Source organism: Oncorhynchus tshawytscha, linkage group LG31, assembly GCF_018296145.1.
Source record: "Oncorhynchus tshawytscha isolate Ot180627B linkage group LG31, Otsh_v2.0, whole genome shotgun sequence".
In the NCBI taxonomy this organism is placed as follows: domain Eukaryota; kingdom Metazoa; phylum Chordata; class Actinopteri; order Salmoniformes; family Salmonidae; genus Oncorhynchus; species Oncorhynchus tshawytscha.
This window is the reverse complement of record NC_056459.1, coordinates 26,541,600-26,566,457: the sequence shown is the minus strand read 5'-3', so window position 1 is coordinate 26,566,457 and position 24,858 is coordinate 26,541,600. Positions and strand designations below refer to the sequence as shown.

The 24,858-nt window shown below is 46.3% G+C and overlaps 1 protein-coding gene across 3 annotated transcripts in view; it reads left to right on the top strand.

The window, feature by feature from the left end:
* The first annotated feature begins 2,759 nt into the window (after nucleotides 1-2,759).
* Nucleotides 2,760-24,858, top strand: part of LOC112234289 (collagen alpha-1(XVI) chain) — a 148,934-nt gene continuing 126,835 nt past the window's right edge. For 2 of the 3 annotated variants that reach the window (XM_042310029.1, XM_042310027.1), the window contains exons 1-2: nucleotides 2,760-3,055; nucleotides 18,826-18,942. In XM_042310029.1, coding sequence (XP_042165963.1) covers nucleotides 18,867-18,942 — 76 coding nt within the window. In that variant the 5' untranslated portion in view covers nucleotides 2,760-3,055; nucleotides 18,826-18,866. The remainder of the gene's footprint in view (nucleotides 3,056-18,825; nucleotides 18,943-24,858) is intronic. The other variant, XM_042310028.1, reaches the window with a different exon arrangement.

The window sequence follows — 24,858 nt, the reverse complement described above, 5'->3', positions numbered from 1 at the left end:
GGAGGAGGAGGATGAAAAGAGGAGGAAGGGAGGATGAAAAGGAAGGAGGTAGGGAAGGAGGGGAGAGGGGAGGGAGAGGGGAGCGAGGGGATGAAAAGAAGCAGGTAGGAAGGAGGGAGAGAGGGGAGGGAGGGAGGGGATGAAAATAAGTAGGTAGGGAAGGGGAGGGGAGGGAGGGAGGGGATGAAAAGATGTAGGTAGGGAAGGGGAGGGAGAGAGGGGAGGGAGGAGGGAGGGAAGTAGGTAGGAAGGGAGGGAGGAGGGAGGGAGGAGGAGGGAGGGAGGGAGGAGGGAGGGAGGGAGGGAGGGAGGGATGAAAAGAAGTAGGTAGGGAAGGGGAGGGAGAGGGGGAGGGAGAGGGGAAGGGATGAAAAGAAGTAGGTAGGGAAAGGAGAGAGGGAGGGAGGGGGGATGAAAAGATGTAGGTAGGGAAGGGGAGGGAGAGAGGAGGGGAGGGAGGGGGCTGAAAATAAGTAGGTAGGGAAGGAGGGAGGAGGGAGGGAGGAGGAGGGAGGGAGGAAAAGAAGTAGGTAGGGGAGGGGAGGGAGGAGGGAGGAGAGGGAGGGGATGAAAAGAAGTAGGTAGGGAAGGGAGGGAGAGAGGGAGGGAGGGGATGAAAAGATGTAGGTAGGGAAGGGGAGGGAGGGAGGGAGGAGAGAGGGGAGGGAGGGGATGAAAATAAGTAGGTAGGGAAGGGGAGGGAGAGAGGGAGGGAAGGAGGGAGGGAGGGATGAAAAGAAGTAGGTAGGGAAGGAGAGGGAGAGAGAGGGAGGGAGGGAGGGGATGAAAATAAGTAGGTAGGGAAGGAGGGAGGGAGAGGGAGGGAAGGAGGGAGGGAGGGGATGAAAAGAAGTAGGTAGGGAAGGGGAGGGAGAGAGGTGAGGGAGAGGGAGGGAGGGAGGGAGGGGATGAAAATAAGTAGGTAGGGAAGGGGAAGGAGATAGGGAGGAGGGGATGAAAATAAGTAGGTGGGGAAGGGGAGGGAGGGAGGGAGGGAGGGAGGGAGGGAGGGAGGGAGGGAGAGGGAGGGGGGATGAAAAGAAGTAGGTAGGGAAGGGTAGGGGAGGGAGAGAGGAGAGAGGGAGGGGGGATGAAAAGAAGTAGATAGGTAAGGGGAGGGAGAGAGGGAGGGCAGGGATGAAAAGAAGTAGGTAGGAAAGGGAGGAGAGGGGAGGGAGAGAGGGATGAAAATAAGTAGGTAGGTAAGGGAGGGAGGGAGGGAGGAGGAGGGGAGGGGGGGAGGGAGGAGGAGGGATGAAAAGAAGTAGGTAGGTAAGGGGAGGGAGGGAGGGAGGGAGGAGGGAGGGAGGAGGGGATGAAAATAAGTAGGGAGGGAAGGGAGAGGAGAGAGGGAGGGAGGGGATGAAAAGATGTAGGTAGGGGGAAGGGGAGGGAGGGAGAGATGGGTAGGGAGGGATGAAAATAAGTAGGTAGGGAAGGGGAGGGAGGGAGGGATGAAAAGAAGTAGGTAGGTAAGGGAGGGAGGGAGGGAGGGAGGGAGGGAGGGAGGGAGGGAGGAGGGAGGGAGGGAGGGAGGGAGGAGGAGGATGAAAATAAGTAGATAGGTAAGGAGGGAGGGAGGGAGGAGGAGGGATGAAAAGAAGTAGATAGGTAAGAGGAGGGAGAGAGGAGAGGGAGAGGGAGGAGGGAGGGATGAAAATAAGTAGGTAGGTAAAGGGAGGGAGGGAGGGATGAAAAGAAGTAGGTAGGGATGGGGAGGGAGGGAGAGAGGGAGGGAGGGAGGGATGAAAAGAAGTAGGTAGGTAAGAGGAGGGAGGGAGGGGAGAGGAGGGAGGGAGGGAGGGAGGGAGGGAGGGATGAAAAGAGGGAGGGAGGGAGGGGATGAAAAGAAGTAGGTAGGGAAAGGGGAGGGAAGAGGGAGGGGGAGGGAGAGGGGGAGGGGATGAAAAGAAGTAGGTAGGGAAGGGGAGGGAGAGAGGGGAGGGAGGAGGGATGAAAATAAGTAGGTAGGGAAGGGGAGGGAGAGGGAGGGAGGGGATGAAAAGATGTAGGTAGGGAAGGGGAGGGGAGGGAGGGAGGGAGAGAGGGAGGGAGGGGGATGAAAATGAAGTAGATAGGTAAGGAAGGAGGGAGGGGAGGGATGAAAAGAAGTAGGTAGGGAAGGAGGGAGTGAGAGGGAGAGGGGAGGGAGGGATGAAAATAAGTAGGTAGGTAAGGGGAGAGGGGGATGAAAATAAGTAGGTAGGGAAGGAGGGAGAGGGAGGGAGGGAGGGAGGGAGGGAGGGAGGGGATGAAAAGAAGTAGATAGGTAGGGGAGGGAGAGAGGGAGGGCAGGGCTGAAAAGAAGTAGGTAGGTAAGGGGAGGGGAGGGGATGGGGAAGGAGGGAAACAGAGACAGGGAGGTAGGGAGGAGAGGGGAGGGAGGGAGAGACAGGGGGAAGGAGGGAGAGAGAGGGGAGTGATGGGGAAGGAGGGAGGGAGGGAGAGAGGGGAGGACAGGGAGGTAGGGAGGGAGAGACTGGGAAGGAGGGAGGGAAAGACGGGGAAGGAGGGAGGGAGAGACGGGGAGGTAGGGAGGGAGAGAGGAGGGAGAGACAGACGGGGAGGGAGGGAGGGAGAGACGGGGAGGTAGGGAGGGAAAGAGGGAGGGAGAGACAGACGGGGAAGGAGGGATGGAGGGACAGGGAGGGAGGGAGGGAGAGACAGGGAGGTAGGGAGGGAGAAACGGGGAGGGAGGGGGGAGAAAGGGCCTCGCTAGAGGCTCATTTTCCAACCGTGGACCAGGTGATGTCACGACACGTTCGAACTGGAGGATGTCCCAGAGAAAGTGAGAAGAGACAGAAGAGAGAGAAAATAAACTCTTTCGAACAACGGCCAGCAAAAAGAGGGGAGGGGAAAGAAGTTGGACATGATCACTCTGGCAGTAACTTCTCCCCCCCCCCCTTGTAAGAAGGTTCCAGCAGAGAAAGCCTGAAGGGAAGAACGGTGTGGATTACAAACCGGACTGCAGCAAAAGGATTTTACCCACCTCAGCACGAATATACCGTACATGTTGGATTAATGTGGTCGTAACTGCGGGGATCTATCAATAGCTGTAAGTATGGATAACACTTTTATCGATTCCATTCGCGCTAAAGCAAGTCATTTTTGTCAGTAGCGCACTTCTTTCCCAGGCTACAATATTTAATGATAGGCCTGCAATGCAAGTGGTGCATTTTACTTTAGATAGTTTGCCAACTGTTTATGTTGTTTGATAAATTGAATTAGGCTATGGGCCTGTAGGTAATAGAATAGCAACATCTACTTGCAAACACAGTGCTCCGAGGTGTTTATCAACCAATCAATTGATTCGCCTACCTAATGTGCGCATTGAGTAGCCTACAATGGCTGATTTTGTAACGAAGAACTTGCTGAGAGCAATTACACGCAATTTAACATGTTATGACTGAAGTGGTAAAGGAAGTGGGAATCTTTGGACGTTTTCCAAAAGAAGTGGAGCCTGATGATGATCGTCGTATAATAGATGATTACCATTGGCGCAGTTCTAGAATATGCACTATGTTCAATATACGGTAGCCTTACAATATGAGTGAGGGAATCAGGGGAAAAAATAATTGACTTTAGATCAGTTTCTAGCTGCAACTTCATCCGCGGATAGATGTGGTGAAGAAGTGAATTGGTGTGTAAGTTTAGTTTCATGTGGCTGCCTTTGCCCAATGGAGACGAAATATCTGCATTCAAAGAAGTGGGGTTTTCGAACGGCAAACTTTTATGTGGGCCTAATGTGACAGGACTACTACGTTCACCAATCGCCTACGGGAAGCTAATTCCCCACCGCTCAACCAACCAACCAAAGCGCCGAGCAACTCTCCACGGCGATGGAATTGAATAGATTTCTATAATGCCCACTATGAGTTATTTCCACTGCGTTGGAGCACCGATTATCTGGATGTTTGCCAGACTTAACTCACTTTGGAAGCTTTCCAGGTGTCACCATTGACAGATAAGTGTGGAAATACTGTCAGTCGTTATACTTTTCTCATGACCCTATAATATTCATCTCCAGCTTCAGTCGGCTGCGCTTCTTTGGTCTTTTCAAAGGGGGATGATTTAGTCTACCCTTCCCTTGAGGTTGAGCGGTGCCATGGAAAATGTTTGTATATGTGATGTCAGCCAACCTAAACTACTACTTTTTACGCATGAGTTGGAAATAAGAACCCCACACACACACACACACACACACACACACACACACACACACACACACACACACACACACATACACATTTAGTGCCCCCCCCCTGACAACAAAGAGGGGAATGACGTTTTAGAGTTCCTGCAATTCTACACATTTCGCCATGGGGCAGGCAGAAGATTGAGCAATTGTATAACTAATATCCTGCAATCCTACACATTATTGCAACAGGGTGAAGAGACATTATTGCCACAGGGTGGAGATACATTATTGCCACAGGGTGGAGAGACATTATTGCCACAGGGTGGAGAGATATTATTGCCACAGGGTGGAGAGACATTATTGCCACAGGGTGGAGAGACATTATTGCCGTTTTAAGCAAATGTCCTGCAATTTTACACATTTTGGCCGGGGGCCCTAAGTAACCCCTTATGTCACTTATTACTGGGGCCGGTCCTGGTTGAAGGCTATCACAAAGGTCTACCATCCAAAGGTCTTGTAAATAGGGTAGTTTTTTACCCCATACACCTGTTCAGAAAAACAACTTTGGGCCTATAGCTTAAAGGTCCATGGTCAGGCCACATGGTCAGGAGAAGCTCCTAGCCCACACTTTTCAGTTTGCTGCAGCTAGTGACTGGAACGAGATGCAACAAACACTCAAACGGGACAGTTTTATCTCAATCTCTTCATTCAAAGACTCAATCATGGACACAATTAGTGACAGTTGTGGCTGCTTTGCGTGATGTATAGTTGTTTCTACCTTCTTGCCCGTTGTGCTGTTGTCTTTGCCCAATAATGTTTGTACCCTGTTTTGTGCTGCTGCCATGTTGTTTTGCTACCATGTTGTTGTCATGTTGTGTTGCTACCATGCTGTGTTGTCAGGTGTTTCTGCCATGCTATGTCGTTGTCTTAGGTTAGTCTTTATCTAGTGTTGTGTTGTCTCTCTTGTCATGATGTGTGTTTTATCCTATATATATTTTTAATTAATTATTATTTTAAATCCCAGTCCCAATCCCCACAGGAGGCCTTTTGCCTTTTGGTGGCCGTCATTGTAAATATTAATTTGTTCTTAAACTGACTTGCCTATTTAAATAAAGATTAGATTAAAAAAAATATGACCAATCAATATTCCCTACGGAAGAGGAGTTTCAGTGATTCTCAGTGAACAAGGTTTCATTCTAAGACCCGTCCATGTTTGTGAGGCTGTGAAAAAAGGCTGCACGATTGTCAAAACAATTGTTTCCAGTATCTGTGCACTTCTACGTGCAATTTAAACTAACACTTGTGACCTTTAAAGAGCAATCATCTAAACCAGGTGTTATTTGACAGAACTGATGGGAACTGGAACTGCTTTGGCTTCACATAACGATCACTCATGAACACTTTCTGAACGCAGCCCAGTGGAGATAGAGTAACGATTTATCTCTGTCGTCCTTTGTAGCTAATTTGGTAGAGCATTTCACTTGTAACGCCAGGGTCGTGGGTTTGATTCCCGCAACCATCAATAAATAACGACTGTAAATCGCTATGGATAAAAGCATCTGCTGAATAACATATTATTTATTAAATGAGACAGACTTTAAATATTGTCTCCATTAGATTTGTTCAAGTCTGTGCTTAACCTGGGTCAGTGGATATTTGGAGGGACTCTTGTAGCCTGAAGACGGTTACTGTCTTCATTCCATGTCCCGTGTTGCAACAGGTCTGAAATACATGCATGCTTAGCCTATTTGTGTTTGTGTGTGGGTTGGGGAAGCAGCTGGTTGTGTGTGTGTTCTTATTGCTAAGGGCTCTGACCCTACAAAATGGTTTTGAGGTTGTTTTCATAGCACAGCACCAAATGCACTCCTCAGCATCTGAGAGGGTAAAGTCCTGTGATTGGGCTGTCACTAAGGGGGGAATTCCGACCCGAGTTAAGCGCCCGTAAATGGAACGTAATTCCCTTATAAATGCACTTTTCTCTCTGAGCGTATTCTGACCTTGAATTTAAGCATGAGACTCGCATGCTACTCGCCCGCTGATAGTTTGGGGGGAGATTGAATAAATGAAAGTGTGTCTACAGATACCACGTATTCTGACCTTGACTTAATTCCCTAACAATTCCACCACTTTTACGCTCGAGGAAACCCTGAATAAGGTTTAGTGAACCTGCCGGTTCCAAGTGGAAAAAGCATCTACTTGATATTTTCAGATAGAAATAACACCATTCTCCACGCCCTGTAATGTATAACTTGATAATAACTATTGATAAGAGCTAGGTAAATAAGTAATACGTTTGGATAAGGGAATTGTTAATATAAATAACACTTGTTTTAGATCTAGTTTACCTTATAATCCCTGGAGACAAATGTGAAACCAGTCATATGGCAGCACACTGAAGCATATCAACATATCAACTTCCCGACAGTAAAATGCTGTGCCATTATACAGAGTGGAAACTGTACAGCCTTCTAACGTGCAGGGATGTAGGCTAATTAAATCACTATGGGGAGAAGCGCAGACCAAAGCAGTAACAGTTTGAACCAGATGCATGGCGCAATACTTGGCTGTGTCATCATACATTTCCATGGTTAGTGCAGACGATAGATGAGGGTATAGACTACTATTGTACACTATTCTCCCTATTATAATTATGTGTACACTAATCTTCCAACATTGCCATTGGTTGAATATCTGAATATGGCACTTTTTAGAATGAATCAAAGCACGGTTTTCTTTCTTTCGTGTGTAAAGGCTCTCCAAAACCAGTATTTTATGATTCATAAATACTTTCCTAAACCTAAATAATCTACAAGATTAGAGTATTTTTAAATCTACCAATTGGTGCTGAAACGGAGACGATATATGCATATACAGTGCCTTGCGAAAGTATTCGGCCCCCTTGAACTTTGCGACCTTTTGCCACATTTCAGGCTTCAAACATAAAGACATAAAACTGTATTTTTTTGTGAAGAATCAACAACAAGTGGGACACAATCATGAAGTGGAATGACATTTATTGGATATTTCAAACTTTTTTAACAAATCAAAAACTGAAAAATTGGGCGTGCAAAATTATTCAGCCCCCTTACGTTAATACTTTGTAGCGCCACCTTTTGCTGCGATTACAGCTGTAAGTCGCTTGGGGTATGTCTCTATCAGTTTTGCACATCGAGAGACTGACATTTTTTCCCATTCCTCCTTGCAAAACAGCTCGAGCTCAGTGAGGTTGGATGGAGAGCATTTGTGAACAGCAGTTTTCAGTTCTTTCCACAGATTCTCGATTGGATTCAGGTCTGGACTTTGACTTGGCCATTCTAACACCTGGATATGTTTATTTTTGAACCATTCCATTGTAGATTTTGCTTTATGTTTTGGATCATTGTCTTGTTGGAAGACAAATCTCCGTCCCAGTCTCAGGTCTTTTGCAGACTCCATCAGGTTTTCTTCCAGAATGGTCCTGTATTTGGCTCCATCCATCTTCCCATCAATTTTAACCATCTTCCCTGTCCCTGCTGAAGAAAAGCAGGCCCAAACCATGATGCTGCCACCACCATGTTTGACAGTGGGGATGGTGTGTTCAGGGTGATGAGCTGTGTTGCTTTTACGCCAAACATAACGTTTTTCATTGTTGCCAAAAAGTTCAATTTTGGTTTCATCTGACCAGAGCACCTTCTTCCACATGTTTGGTGTGTCTCCCAGGTGGCTTGTGGCAAACTTTAAACTACACTTTTTTATGGATATCTTTAAGAAATGGCTTTCTTCTTGCCACTCTTCCATAAAGGCCAGATTTGTGCAATATACGACTGATTGTTGTCCTATGGACAGAGTCTCCCACCTCAGCTGTAGATCTCTGCAGTTCATCCAGAGTGATCATGGGCCTCTTGGCTGCATCTCTGATCAGTCTTCTCCTTGTATGAGCTGAAAGTTTAGAGGGACGGCCAGGTCTTGGTAGATTTGCAGTGGTCTGATACTCCTTCCATTTCAATATGATCGCTTGCACAGTGCTCCTTGGGATGTTTAAAGCTTGGGAAATCTTTTTGTATCCAAATCCGGCTTTAAACTTCTTCACAACAGTATATCGGACCTGCCTGGTGTGTTCCTTGTTCTTCATGATGCTCTCTGCGCTTTTAACGGACCTCTGAGACTATCACAGTGCAGGTGCATTTATACGGAGACTTGATTACACACAGGTGGATTGTATTTATCATCATTAGTCATTTAGGTCAACATTGGATCATTCAGAGACCCTCACTGAACTTCTGGAGAGAGTTTGCTGCACTGAAAGTAAAGGGGCTGAATAATTTTGCACGCCCAATTTTTCAGTTTTTGATTTGTTAAAAAAGTTTGAAATATCCAATAAATGTCGTTCCACTTCATGATTGTGTCCCACTTGTTGTTGATTCTTCACAAAAAAATACAGTTTTATATCTTTATGTTTGAAGCCTGAAATGTGGCAAAAGGTCGCAAAGTTCAAGGGGGCCGAATACTTTTGCAAGGCACTGTATTTAGATGGCTTTATTTTGTTGAGCTAATATTCGGAATCCCTCTTGATATATTCTAGCGAGTCTGTCGTCAAAATTATACACTGTATTTAAAGGGATGACTTAAAAGCTAAATGTACTGAAACCCCCATTGAATGAAAAGTCCACGGGAAAATATGTTGGCCAGCAAGTGGCCCGGAGGGGTTTTCAGCTGTTTAAATTACATCTATTCAGAGCGCGCAATGTAGCCACATTTGCAGAGTGTGTTACCTGAATAAGGTATGTTTGAATACCAAATGCTGAGGCATAATGTCTGAATCAGCCCCTAAGTGAGGTGGACGTAACCGAAATCCTTCTTCCAAGAGTAGCTGGAGTTAACACACAACAGATGCATAGACACAGACACATACTAATGGGCTTGTCACACACGCACACACTCAAAAGTATGTTTTACTGTTGTTGTGGGGACCAAACAATTGATTCCCATTCAAAATCCTATTTTCTCTAACCCTAAACCTAACCCTAACCCATAACCTAATCCTAACCTTAAACTTAACTGCAAACTCCTAACCCTGACTCCTAAACCTACCCCTTAACCCTAACTGTAACCCTAATTATAACCCTAATCCTAAACCTAACCCCTAAACCTAAAATAGCCTTTTTCCTTGTGGGGACCAACGAAATGTCCCCACTCCTTGTTTTACTATCATTTGAGGACTTCTGGTCCCCACAAGGATAGTAAAACCAAACACACACACACACACACACACACACACACACACACACACACACACACACACACACACACACACACACACACACACACACACACACACACACACACACCCTATACAAACAGTGCAACAAGATTATACAGCGCTTTTATTGATGTTATTACAAAAATATATACAGTGGGGAGAACAAGTATTTGATACACTGCCGATTTTGCAGGTTTTCCTACTTACAAAGCATGTAGAGGTCTGTAATTTTTATCATAGGTACACTTCAACTGTGAGAGGCGGAATCTAAAACAAAAATCCAGAAAATCACATTGTATGATTTTTAAGTAATTAATTCGCATTTTATTGCATGACATAAGTATTTGATACATTAGAAAAGCAGAACCTAATATTTGGTACAGAAACCTTTGTTTGCAATTACAGAGATCATACGTTTCCTGTAGTTCTTGACCAGGTTTGCACACACTGCAGCAGGGATTTTGGCCCACTCCTCCATACAGACCTTCTCCAGATCCTTCAGGTTTCGGGGATGTCGCTGGGCAATACAGACTTTCAGCTCCCTCCAAAGATTTTCTATTGGGTTCAGGTCTGGAGACTGGTTAGGCCACTCCAGGACCTTGAGATGTTTCTTACGGAGCCACTTCTTAGTTGCCCTGGCTGTGTGTTTCGGGTCATTGTCATGCTGGAAGACCCAGCCATGACCCATCTTCAATGCTCTTAATGAGTGAAGGAGGTTGTTGGCCAAGATCTCGCCATACATGGCCCCATCCATCCTCCCGAAAATACGGTGCAGTCGTCCTGTCCCCTTTGCAGAAAAGCATCCCCAAAGAATGATGTTTCCACCTCCATGTTTCACGGTTGGGATGGTGTTCTTGGGGTTGTACTCATCCTTCTTCTTCCTCCAAATACGGCGAGTGGAGTTTAGACCAAAAAGCTCTATTTTTGTCTCATCAGACCACATGACCTTCTCCCATTCCTCCTCTGGATCATCCAGATGGTCATTGGCAAACTTCAGACGGGCCTGGATATGCGCTGGCTTGAGCAGGGGGACCTTGCGTGCGCTGCAGGATTTTTAATCCATGACGGCGTAGTGTGTTACTAATGGTTTTCTTTGAGACTGTGGTCCCAGCTCTCTTCAGGTCATTGACCAGGTCCTGCCGTGTAGTTCTGGCCTGATCCCTCACCTTCCTCATGATCATTGATGCCCCACGAGGTGAGATCTTGCATGGAGCCCCAGACCGAGGGTGATTGACCGTCATCTTGAACTTCTTCCATTTTCGAATAATTGCGCCAACAGTTGTTGCCTTCTCACCAAGCTGCTTGCCTATTGTCCTGTAGCCCATCCCAGCCTTGTGCAGGTTTACAATTCTATCCCTGATGTCCTTCCACAGCTTTCTGGTCTTGGCCATTCAGTCTGTTTGATTGAGTGTGTGGACAGGTGTCTTTTAAACAGGTAACGAGTTCAAACAGGTGCAGTTAATACAGGTAATGAGTGGAGAACAGGAGGGCTTCTTAAAGAAAAACAAACAGGTCTGTGAGAGCCGGAATTCTTACTGGTTGGTAGGTGATCAAATACTTATGTCATGCAATAAAATGCTAATGAATTACTTAAAAATCATACAATATAAGTAGGAAAACCTGCAAAATCGGCAGAGTATCAAATACTTGTTCTCCCCACTGTATATTCAATATAACTCAATGTTTGTTTGACACTCACCTGTCTTTTGTGTGTGTGTGTGTGTGTGTGTGTCTGTGTGTGTGTGTGTGTAAAGGTTATGTGTTTGTAGTATGCGGATGTATTCATGTCCTCTTCTCTCCTGGGGTGTATTCATGACGTCCTGCAACGTTTACCATTTAAGAATCAAACAGAAGCATACAGAGTAAACGGAAACAAAACGGGGAGGGACCTATCTGAATTTGTCCAATAGAAACTCTTGTTTTCATTGCAAAACGTTTTGTTAACTGTTACTGTTGCAAAATGATTTTTTTTTGCAACAGACAAAACATTTTGTAATAGAATCACTGAAATGAATACACCCTGCTCTCCTATGTTTTCTCCACAGACAGAGAGACAGTCCCTCCTGAACTCAGGCTGGCACAGAGCAGCAATCTACGCTAGGCTAATACTGCCTTGATCTGCTACAGCCAGCTGTTAGAACACACTCACCGCATGGGAACGAGAGGAAGAATGAGAGAGAGAATAAGTATTGCCAGGGCTGACTGTCTCTGTGTGTCGAGGCCAAAGACATGCACACTGTCTGTTGTTACTTTCTCTGTGTGACAAGGCCAAAGACATGCACACTGTCTGTTGTTACTGTCTCTGTGTGACAAGGCCAAAGACATGCACACTGTCTGTTGTTACTGTGTCTGTGTGATGAGGCCAAAGATATGCACACTGTCTGTTGTTACTGTCTCTGTGTGACGAGACATGCACACTGTCTGTTGTTACTGTCTCTGTGTGTCGAGGCCAAAGATATGCACACTGTCTGTTGTTACTGTCTCTGTGTGTCGAGGCCAAAGACATGCACACTGTCTGTTGTTACTGTCTCTGTGTGTCGAGACCAAAGACATGCACACTGTCTGTTGTTACTGTCTCTGTGTGTCGAGGCCAAAGACATGCACACTGTCTGTTGTTACTGTCTCTGTGTGTCGAGGCCAAAGACATGCACACTGTCTGTTGTTACTGTCTCTGTGTGTCGAGGCCAAAGATATGCACACTGTCTGTTGTTACTGTCTCTGTGTGTCGAGGCCAAAGACATGCACACTGTCTGTTGTTACTGTCTCTGTGTGACGAGACATGCACACTGTCTGTTGTTACTGTCTCTGTGTGTCGAGGCCAAATGCATAGACAGACGGTGACTTGGACATGAGCTTGTTAATGACATGTTAATGACATTTTAATAACATGTTAATGACATGTTAATGAATGTGGGCATGTTGCCTGTTAACATGGCCCCTTCTGACCTTCACTCTATTTGCAAGGAAAATTCAGGATTTAGGGGCCGTTGAGGACCCCATACATACTTGGCCGATAGCCAACTTGAGATGTATGCATACTTTTTCCCTTGAATACTTAGATCTATCCAGGATAGGCTATCCCTTTGGCATTAATGTATTATGTATGCCAACTGTTAGAGTTGGATGGATCTCAAACTAGGCCTAAACTATAAGGATTAGACAGTATGTTCTTTCATTGCCTTGCAGCTAGTTCTTTTGTGGAGGACTCAGTCCATTATCCTAGATGACCACAGATAGGGTTCTGGTCAAGAGTAGTGCACTGTATGGGGAACACCGGGATGGAATTGAAAACACCACCATACTCTGTCCCAGGGGTTTGTGGGTAATTCCACATCTTTAGACAGGTGTGTACAGACACATAGATGATACACATGTCAGACTCCCAGTCTGTCTATCTGTCTGTCTGGCTTCAGGGTTTCGTTGTACCTGTAAACATAGGGGTGGTATGTGGTTAAAGTTTGAGGTGTGTGTGTGTTGTATGTGTCGTGTGTATGTGATTGTGTGTGACACAGAGAACATGTCCATCAAATCAAATTTTGTCACATACACATGGTTAGCAGATGTTAATTTGAGTGTGGCGAAATGCTTGTGCTTCTAGTTCCGACCATGCAGTAATATCTGACAAGTAATCTAACCTAACAATTTCACAACAACTACCTTATACATACAAGTGTAAAGGAATGAATAAGAATATGTACATAAAAATATATATGAATGAGTGATGGCCGAACGGCATAGGCAAGATACAGTAGATGGTATAGAGTACAGTATATATACATGTGAGATGAGTAATGTAGGGTATGTAAACATTATATAAAGTGGCATTGTGATACATTTATTACATACATTTTTCCATTATTAAAGTGGCTAGAGTTGAGTCAGTATGTTGGCAGCAGCCATTCAATGTTAGTGATGGCTGTTTAACAGTCTCTTGGCTCTGGCAGCTCCTGGCTGGCTGACAGCTCTGGCAGCTCCTGGCTGACTGGCGACTCTGGCGGCTCCTGGCTGACTGGCGGCTCTGGCGGCTCCATGCTGACTGGCGACTCTAGCAGCTCTGGACAGACAGGAGACTCTAGCAACTCTGGAGAGATGGGAGAATCTAGCAGCTCTGGACAGACAGGAGACTCTAGCAACTCTGGACAGACGGGAGACTCTAGCAGCTCTGGACAGACGGGAGACTCTAGCAGCTCTGGACAGACGGGAGACTCTAGCAGCTCTGGACAGACGGGAGACTCTAGCAGCTCTGGAGAGGAGGAAGGCTCTAGCAGCTCTAGACAGACAGGAGACTCTAGCAGCTCTGGACAGATGGGAGACTCTAGCAGCTCTGGACAGACAGTAGACTCTAGCAGCTCTGGACAGACAGGAGACTCTAGCAACTCTGGAGAGACGGGAGAATCTGGGGGCGCTGGCGAGAAGGAAGGCTCTAGCAGCGCTGGACAGGTGGGAGCACCTGTAGACAAAGGACGGAGAGACAGCCTGGTGCGGGGGGCTGCCACCGGAAGGCTGGTGCGTGGAGGTGGCACTGGATAGACCGGACCGTGCAGGTGCACTGGAGCTCTTGAGCACCGAGCCTGCCCAACTTTACCTGGCTCGATGCCCACTCTAGACCGGCCGATACGAGGAGCTGGAATGTACCGCACCGGGCTATGCACCCGCACTAGAGACACCGTGCGCTCCACAGTATAACATGGTGCCTGCCCGGTCCCTCTCGCTCTCCGGTAAGCACAGGAAGTTGGCATAGGTCTCCTACCTGGCTTAGCCACACTCCCTGTGTGCCCCCCCCAATACATTTTTGAGGCTGCCTCTCGGGCTTCCTTGCCAGTCGCCTTCCCCCGTATCGTTGGCTCCTCTCTCCGGCTGCCTCTGCTCTCCTCGCTGCCTCCACCTGTTCCCATGGTAGGCGATCCCTACCAGCCAGGATCTCCTCCCATGTGTAGCAACCCTTGCCATCCAAAATGTCATCCCATGTCCAGGAATCCTGACATTGCTGCTGCCTCTCCTGCTGCTGCCTCTCCTGCTGCTGCCTCTCCTGCTGCTGCCTCTCCTGCTGCTGCTGCCGCTGCTGCTTCTCCTGCTGCACTTTGGGGCGGCGATATTCCACTGGCTTTGCCCAGGGTCCTCTCCTGTCTAGGATTTCCTCTCACGTCCAGGAGTCTTGTGTCTTCGGCCGCTGTTGCTGCTGCCTGTTACCACGCCGCTTGGTCCTTGGTTGGTGGGTGATTCTGTAAAGGTTTTCCTCCTCTTCCTCTGAAGAGGTGTAGCAAGGATCAGACCAAGATGCGGCGGGTAAGTGTCCATGGTTGTTTATTTAAAAAACAAACTGAACACTATGAATACAAAAACAATAAACGTGAACAAACCGAAACAGTACTGTGTGGCGACAAACACAGACACGGAAACAATCACCCACAAAACAACGGTGAAACCCAGGCTACCTAAGTATGATTCTCAATCAGAGACAACTAACGACACCTGCCTCTGATTGAGAACCATACTAGGCCGAACACAGAAAAACAACCTAGAAACACAAAACATAGAATGCCCACCCAACTCACGTCCTGACCAACTAAAACAAACAAATAACACAAGAACTAGGGTCAGAACGTGACAGTAGTTAACTAGCAATTATGATTGATTGTTTTTTATAAGATAAGTTTAGTGCTAGCTAGGAACTTACCTTGGCTTACTGCATTCACGAAACAGGCAGTCTCCTTGTGGAGTGCAACGAGAGATAGGCAGGTCGTTATTGCTTTGGACTAGTTAACTGTAAGGTCGCAAGATTGGATCCCCCGAGCTGACAAGGTGAAAATCTGTTGTTCTGCCCCTGAACAAGGCAGTTAACCCACCTTTCCTAGGCCGTCATTGAAAATAAGAATGTGTTCTTAACTGACTTGCCTAGTTAAATAAAGATTAAATATAGGTATTACTTTTTTTTTTATAAAATAAAAAATGGTCAAATCGGCACCCAAAAATACCTTGAAATCGTCCCTAATTAATCGGCCATTCCGATTAATCGGTCAACCTCTACTCATTACCCTCCGGAGAGCCTTACGGTTATGGGCAGAGCAGTTGCCGTACCAGGCGGTGGGCAGTTGCCATATACAGCCCGACAGGATGCTCTCGATTGTGCATCTGTAAAAGTTTGTGAGTGCTTCTGGTGACAAGCCAAATTTCTTCAGCCTCCTGAGGTTTAAAAGGCGCTGCTGCACCTTCTTCACCACACTGTCTGTGTGGGTGGACCATTTCAGTTTGTCCATGATGTGCACGCCGAGGAACCTAAAATTTCACACCCTCTCCACTACTGTCCCGTTGATGTGGATAGGGGGCTGCTCCCTCTGCTGTTTCCTGAAGTCCACGATCATCTCCTTTGTGTTGTTGACATTGAGTGTGAGGTTATTTTCCTGACACCACACTCCAAGGGCCCTCACCTCCTCCCTGTAGGCCGTCTCGTCGTTGTTGGTAATCAAGCCTACCACTGTAGTGTCGTCTGCAAACTTGATGATTGAGTTGGAGGTGTGCATGGCCACGCAGTCGTGGGTGAACAGGGAGTACAGGAGAGGGCTGAGAACGCACCCTTGTGGGGCCCCAGTGTTGAGGATCACCGGGGTGGAGATGTTGTTACCTACCCTCACCACCTGGGGGCGGCACATCAAGAAGTCCAGGATCCAGTTGCACAGGGCGGGGTCGAGACCCAGGGTCTCGAACTTGATGAGTTTTGAGGATACTATGGTGTTAAATGCTGAGCTGTAGTCGATGAACAGCATTCTTACATAGGTATTCCTCCCGTCCAGATGGGTAAGGGCAGTGTGCAGTGTGGTTGCGATTGTGTCGTCTGTGGACCTATTTGGGCGGTAAGCAAATTGCTGTGGGTCTAGGGTGTCAGGTAGGGTGAGGTGATATGATCCTTGATTAGTCTCTCAAAGCACTTCATGATGACGGAAGTGAGTGCTACGGGGCGGTAGTCATTTAGCTCAGTTACCTTAGCTTTCTTGGGAACAGGAACAATGGTGGCCCTCTTGAAGCATGTGGGAACAGCAGACTGGGATAAGGATTGATTGAATATGTCCGTAAACACACCAGCCAGCTGGTCTGCGCATGCTCTCAGGACGCGGCTGGGGGTGCCGTCTGGCATGCAGCCTTGCAAGGGTTAACACGTTTAAATGTTTTACTCACGTTGGCTGCAGTGAAGGAGAGCCCACAGGTTTTGGTAGTTGGCCGTGTCAGTTGCACTGTATTGTCCTCAAAGCGAGCAAATAAGTTGTTTAGTCTGTCTGGGAGCAAGACATCTTGTTCTGCGACGGGGCTGGTTTTTCTTTTGTAGTCAGTGATTGACTGTAGACCCTGCCACATACCTCTTGTGTCTGAGCCGTTGAATTGCGACTCTACTTTGTCTCTATACTGATGCTTAGCTTGTTTGATTGCCTTGCGGAGGGAATAAATACTGTTTGTATTCGGTCATGTTTCTGGTCCCCTTGCCCTGATTAAAAGCAGTGGTTCGCCCTTTCAGTTTTGCGCAAATGCTGCCATCAATCCTCGGTTTCTGGTTGGGGAATGTTTTAATAGACGCTGTGGGTACAACATCACCAATTCACTTGCTAATAAACTCGCTCACCGAGTCAGCGTATTCATCAATGTTGTTGTTTGATGCTATGCGGAACATATCCCAATCCACGTGATCGAAGCAATCTTGAAGCATGGAATTCGATTGGTCGGACCAGCGTTGAACAGACCTGAGTGCGGGTGCTTCCTGTTTTAGTTTCTGTCTATAGGCTGGGAGCAACAAAATGGAGTCGTGGTCAGCTTTTCCGAAAGGAGGGTGGGGGAGGGCCTTATATGCGCTGCGGAAGTTAGAATATCGACGATCTAGGGTTTTGCCAGCCCGGGTCGCGCAATCTATATGCTGAATTTAGGGAGCCTTGTTTTCAGTTTAGCTTTGTTAAAATCCCCAGCTACAATAAATGCAGCTTCAGGATATGTGGTTTGCAGTTTACACAGAGTCGAATTAAGTTCTTTCAGGGCCGTCCATGTGTCTGCTTGGGGGGGAATATACACGACTTTGCCTATGATCGAAGAGAATTCTCTTGGTAGATAATGCGGTCGGCATTTGAATGTGAGGAATTTTAAGTCAGGTGAACGAAAGAACTTGAGTTCCTGTATGTTGTTATGATCACACCACGTCTCGTTAATCATAAGGCATACACCCCTGCCCTTCTTCTTACCAGAGAGATGCTTGTTTCTGTCGGCGCGATGCGTGAAGAAACCAGCTGGCTGTACCGACTCCGTTAGCGTGTCTCGAGTGAGCCATGTTTCCGTAAAACAAAGAACATTACAGTCTCTGATGTCTCTCTGGAAGGCAACCCTTGCTCAGATTTGATCTACCTTGTTGTCAAGAGACTGGACATTGGTGAGTAGTATGGTCGGGAGCGGTGCGGAGCCTGACCAGAAGACCGCTTCGTCTGCCCCTTCTGCGGCTCCATTGTTTTGGGTCGCCGGCTGGGATCCAATCCATTGTCCTGGGTGGTGGCCAAACAGAGGATCCGCTTCGAGAAAGTCGTATTCCTGGTCGTAATGTTGGTGAGCTGACGTTGCTCTTATATCCAATAGTTCCTCCCGACTGTATGTAATAAAACCTAAGATTTCCTGGGGTAACAATGTCAGAAATAACACATAAAAAAAACAAAATACTGCACAATTTACTAGGAACGCGAAGCGAGGCGGCCATCTCTGTTGGGGCTGAAAGTTATTAACTTACTGAGGCTGCCTGTTGCTGTGTCAGGGAACAATCTACTGCACATTCATACTCATTCCAACTGATTGTCTCCAGCTGTGTTGAAAGGTCAAATTAGTTGTTGTGTTAGAAAAAAACACGGGTTTGACTGATTCATTGGGGTTGCAAATAACTGGTATAGCTGAGTATAGCGTAATGTCTCGCAGTGTGAGAAGTGTGTGTGTGTCTGTTTCCAGTCCCAGTGATGTCCAGATGGCTATAATGAGGATCATCAGACTACACGGAGTGACCTTTCTCCCATATGAATACTGGCCATCGGTTGGCTAATTCATATACATTGACTGTGCCTCATCACATTTTCAACCTCATCATTAACACATTTCCTCTGATTTAGCTATTACCATAATCAGGACACTTAGGGGTGAAAATGGTAGCTAATTCTGACGGTAGCTGGATGTGGGATTCAAACCTGCAACTCCCAGTTCAACACCAATACATCTAGTTGAGTTTTCTTGGAGTTGACGTGGTCGTGTACCGCCTGTTTCTTACAATGTGTTCTCCAATCACAGTGTTGTTTGATAATGTTGACTCTCTCTCTCTCTCTCTCTCTCTCTACATCCCTTTCCTCTATATATCTCTCCACCTCCCTTCCCTCTATATCTCTCTATCCCACCCCATATCCCCTTCTCCCCCTCTCTCTCCCTCCTCCCTCTCTCCCAGGTAGCAGTTGAGTTGTGTGTGTATATCCAGAGGAGTGTGCCATGAGGAATCTCAGCTCCTTCCTGGTTCTGCTCTCCCTCAGCCTCTGGTCATGGGACCTGGTGACATCATCCAAAGGTGAGTCTATTTTCTCCACGAGGTAGAGTCTGGTAAACCGATAAATACAACGTGTTCCAAGCCGTTTGTCAGTAGTAGAATGTACTATCTCCTTCTCATGTCTGCTGCCTCTACTTCAGAATTCTACTTCAAATGATGTTTCTGGCTCTGATCCTTTCATTAGACTTCCATCTGTGGTGGTGTTTCATCTATCTGAGTGTTTTGTGTGACCTTCCAGACTTCCATTTCTGTTCAGTCTGACTGTCAAAATCTCTGAATTCTCTGACTTCTGTGTCTGAATTTGAAAAGGGTGAAGCTTGAGTTCCACTGACATACAGCATTGCAATGTGTATTTAATCAGAATCAAGTGCAACCCTAGTCTGCTAGAGCTCTGTGGCTGGTTGAGTGTGTGTTTGAAAGTGTGTGTGTGTATCCGTCGGTGTCTGTGGGTCTGTGCGTGACCACGCCTGAGTGTGTGGTTGAGTTGGTAGCTGTCAGGCCTAGCTGTGGTCTAAAGGTTCATGTGCTTGTAGTATGTGGTTGTATGTTCTATAACCCATTCATTACTCTGTTATGAGTCTATAGGCTGTCGGGCTCCCTCCCTGTGTGTGTGTGTGTGTGTGTGTGTGTGTGTGTGTGTGTGTGTGTGTGTGTGTGTGTGTGTGTGTGTGTGTGTGTGTGTGTGTGTGTGTGTGTGTGTGTGTGTGTGTGTGTGTGTGTGTGTGTGTGTGTGTGTGTGTGTGTGTGTGTGTGTGTGTGTGTGTGTGTGTCAGTCTATATATCCATAGCTGTGACAACTCCCACATGGTCTTGTAGTGGGTTTATTATCTATCAGACAGCCAGGACCACCCATAAATGGAATATATTACATAACATCTCTCCCATCAATAATATTCTTCCTGGGGCAATACCTCCAGAGCTTCCGCAGCTCAGGGGGAGAGGCTCCCTGGAGAGCCCAGCCAGAGTGCTTCATCTGGGGCTGAGCCAGTTCGCTGCTCCCCTGAGACCCTGGTGGTGGGTGGAAGAAAGCACTTTGACATAAATTGAAGCTACAGCACTTTGTCAGTTTCAATACCCAACCATCTCCCTGCTCTCCTCCTGTGCCGTCTCAAACTCCAGAACTGGCTAGTAATGTGCTGACATCAGCAGAAGGTTGAGAGAACTGAATGAAGAAGGGACCACGCACAGAGAAGCTCCAGCATTCAGAACTGTATTAGTTCCACCCAGGAAATGTTCATGCAAAATGTGGGAGGGGTGTATCCTCTATCATGGACTTTTCTGGCCTATCGTGCACTGCAATGTGATTATCATAAGGAAAATGTGGGGGAGGGCTCCTGTGTATGTTTGTGTGTGTGCTGTAACTGAGAGGGACCAATGATGTTAAAAGGGAGCTTTAAAATCTAAGGAAAAACATGTGACCTCAAATCTTCAAATGTTTCCACTCCTCTCCATCTCCCCTCTCCCACTCTTTGTCTCTGGAAAACTACCAGGAATGTTCCCTCCTTTCTCTCTCCCTCTCCCCCCACTCTAACTCTGTTTTCCTTTGTCTATTAGCCTCTCTCTCTCTCTCTCTCTCTCTCTCTCTCTCTCTCTCTCTCTCTCTCTCTCTCTCAAACATATATCTCTTTCTCCTTCTCCCTTGCACTACATCTAATTGTTCCCCCTATCACGTCATTATCTACATTACCCAGTGTGCACCTCTGCTCCCACTATGCAGTTTAAGTGGTACCAGCAGTGCTACTGGCAGAACCAAAACTTTCTCCTTGATCCCACTGATCTCCTTGTCCAAAATTGAGGGTTGAGTGTGTGTGTGTGTGTGTGTGTGTGTGTGTGTGTGTGTGTGTGTGTGTGTGTGTGTGTGTGTGTGTGTGTGTGTGTGTGTGTGTGTGTGTGTGTGTGTGTGTGTGTGTGTGTGTGTGTGTGTGTGTGTGTGTGTGTGTGTGTGCGTGCATGCACCCTTGAATGTACTTGTAAATGTGTGTGTGTTTATGTGTATCTATGTGTGCACAACCAACCCTCCAACTGATCTGCAGCCCAGTCCAATTACAGTGGAATGCCACCTTATAAAGCAGAGAATTCCCATCCTCCTCTCCTCCTTCTTCCGCCTTCTCTCCGCTGCTCTGAGCACCCTTCCAACCCTGCCCGTAATAAACCATGCTGCCAAGCTCTAGGGAACAGGGAACAGAAAAAGCAACAGAAACAGCCTGCTTCAATGGAGCGCAGCTACAACCGAGACAGCTGCAGTGCAGACTGAGACAGACAGACAGACAGACAGACAGACAGACAGACAGACAGACAGACAGACAGACAGACAGACAGACAGACAGACAGACAGACAGACAGACAGACAGACAGACAGACAGACAGACAGGCAGGCAGGCAGGCAGGCAGGCAGGCAGGCAGGCAGACCGACAGACAGGGTCCTTGATGTTTGGAACAGTAGCAGGATCTAGAGCTCTAACAGTATGGTGTGCTACATGGTCCTCTGTGGTTGCAAAATTCAGGTAACATTCCTAAGAATCTTTTTCAAGAAACCCTGGTTGGAGGATTCCAGATCTCTTGCTTATTCCTTTCTGATTTTAAACTGGGATTGTTGGAAAACCTGGGAATTTTGGAATAGGAATAGAGTCTCAGCTGGTTTAAGGTAATCCAGCAACTGTTGCTATCACAAACTGCAAACAGTTGTCAGTGGCTGGACAATACGGATCTGGTTTGAGTGCCTTGGAGTCAGCCATATAGTCTTCTTCTTCAGTGGTATTGAGCGCTTTGGATCTTTAGTATGTACAAAGATGGCAACATGTCCTCCAGTGATAACTTTCTCCACCTCTCTCCTCCTTTTCCTAACATCTAGTACTTATTTTTGTGCTTTCTCCTCCCTCTCTCTCTCCTCTTCCTTTCCTTTTCTTCCCTGTCTCTAGTCTGCCATTCTCCCCCTGCCTCATCCTCCTCTTGGCATTTTGCCTCTTTCCCAACTTTTGTTCTCCCTATTTTCTTCATTTCCCCTCTCTCCCTTCATTCTCCCGTCTCCTCCTCTGTTACCTCCCTTTTCCTCCAATTCATGTTGCTTCATCTCTCTCTCTCTCTCTCTCTCTCTCTCTCATCAGTCTGTCAGTAGTCCCCCCACCCCACCCTCCTACCAGTCTTGATGGCTTCTACACCATCAGGTCTATGTCTTAATTCTGCCTCTAAATCCCTGAATGGAAGTCTAATAGGAGGAGGAGGGGAGGGGAGGGGTAGGAAAGAGGAGTACGGATTAGAAGAGGAGTAGGAGAGGTTAGTAGGGGAGTAGGAGGGGGCGGAGAAGGGTAGGAGGGGGTAGAAGAGGGGTAGGTGGTTGTAGGAGAGGGATAGGAGGGTGGTACAGAGTGCCTTGCAAAAGTCTTCATTCCCCTTGGCATTTTTCCTATGTTGTTGCATTGCAACCTGTAATGGATTTTTATTTTTGGATTTCATGTAATAGACATACACAAAATAGTCCAAATTGGTGAAGTGAAATAAAACAAAATACTTAAATAAATAAATGAAAAATTATATTGTATTATATTGTATTCACACACTTTGCTATGAAGCCCCTAATTAAGAACTGGTGCAACCAATTACCTTCATCAGTCACATAATTAGTTAAATAATGTCCACATGTGTGCAATCTAAGTGTCACATGATCTGTCACATGATCTCAATATATATACACCTGTTCTGAAAGGCCCCAGAGTCTGCAACACCACTAAGCAAGGGGCTACACCAAACAAGCGACACCATGAAGACCGAGGAGCTCTCCAAACAGGTCATGGATAAAGTTGTGGAGAAGTACAGATCGGGGTTGGATTATAAAAAAATATCAGAAACTTTGAACATTCCACGGAGCATCATTAAATCCATTATTAAAAATGTTTGAGAATATGGCACCACAACAAACCTGCCAAGAGGAGGCCGCCCTCCAAAACTCATGGACCAGGCAAGGAGGGCATTAATCAGAGAGGCAGCAAAGAGACCAAAGATAACCCTGAAGGAGCTGCAAAGCTCCACAGCTGAGACTGGAGTATCTGTCCATAGGACCACTATAAGTCGTACAATCCACAGAGCTGGGCTTTACAGAAGAGTGACCAGAAAAAAGCCATTGCTTAAAGAAAAAAATTAGCAAACACGTTTGGTGTTCGCCAAAAGGCATGTGGGAGACTCCCCAAACATATGGAAGAACTCTGGTCAGATGAGACTAAAATGTAGCTTTTTGGCCATCAAGGAAAACACTATGTCTGGCACAAACCCAACACCTCTCATCACCCCGAGAACACCATTCAAACAGTGAAGCATGGTGGTGGCAGCATCATGCTGTGGGGATGTTTTTAATCGACAGGGACTGGGAAACTGGTCAGAATTGAAGGAATGATGGATGACGCTAAATACAGGGAAATTCTTGAGGGAAACCTGTTTCAGTCTGTCAGAGATCTGAGACTGGGATGGAGGTTCACCTTCCAGCAGGACAATGACCCTAAGCATACTGCTAAAGCAACACTTGAGTGGTTTCGGGGGAAACATTTAAATGTCTTGGAATGGCCTAGTCAAAGCCCTGACCTCAATCCAATTGAGAATCTGTGGTATGACTTAAAGATTGCTGAACACCTGCGGAACCCATCCAACTTGAAGGAGCTGGAGCAGTTTTGCCTTGAAGAATGGGCAAAAATCTCAGGCGCTAGATGTGCCATGCTTATAGAGACATAGAGACTTGAAGAGACTTGAGACTTGAGACTTGAATCTGAAACCCAAGAGACTTGAATCTGTAATTTCTGCAAAAGGTGGCTCTACAAAGTATTGACTTTGGGGGGGTGAATAGTTATGCACTCTCAAGTTTTCTGTTTTTTTGTCTTATTTCTGGTTTGTTTCACAATAAAAACGATTTAGCATCTTCAAAGTGGTAGGCATGTACATTTTAATTCCAAGTTGCAAGGCAACAATATAGGAAAAATGCCAAAGGGGTGAATACTTTCGCAAGCCACCGTATATACACTACCGTTCAAACGTTTGGGGTCACTTAGAAATGTCCTTGTTTTTTAAAGAAAAGCACATTTTTTTGTCCATTAAAATAACAAATTGACGAGAAGTACAGCGTAGACATTGTTAATGTTGTAAATGACTATAGTTGCTGGAAATTGCTGATTTTTCATGGAATATCTACATAGGCATTCAGAGGCCAATTAGCAGCAACCATCACTCCTGTGTTCCAATGGCACGATGTGTTAGCTAATCCAAGTTTATAATTTTAAAAGGCTAATTGATCATTATAAAACCCTTTTGCAATTATGTTAGCATAGCTGAAAACTGTTGTTCTGATTAAAGAAGCAATAAAACTGCCCTTCTTTAGACTAGTTGAGTATCTGGAGCATCAGCATTTGTGGGCTCGATTACAGGCTCGAAATGGTCAGAAACAAGAGAAATGAAGGCTATTCCATGTGAGAAATTGCCAAGGATCTCGTACAGCGCTATGTACTACACCCTTCACAGAACAGTGCGAACTGTCTCTAACCAGAATAGAAAGAGGAGTGGGAGGCCCCGGTGCACAATTGAGAAAGAGGACAAGTGCATTAGAGTGTCTAGTTTGAGAAACAGACGCCTCACAAGTCCTCAACTGGCTGCTTCGTTAACCTGTTGCGACGAGCAATCCCGTATCCGGGAGCGTAATTATAGCCTCAAGCTCATTACCATAACGCAACGTTAACTATTCATGAAAATCGCAAATGAAATGAAATAAATATATTTTGCTCACAAGTTTAGCCTTTTGTTAACAACACTGTCATCTCAGATTTTCAAAAAATGCTTTTCAAGCATAGCTACACAAGCATTTGGGTAAGAGTATTGATAGCTAGCATAGCATTAAGCCTAGCATTCAGCAGGCAACATTTTCACAAAAACAAGAAAAGCATTCAAATAAAATCATTTACC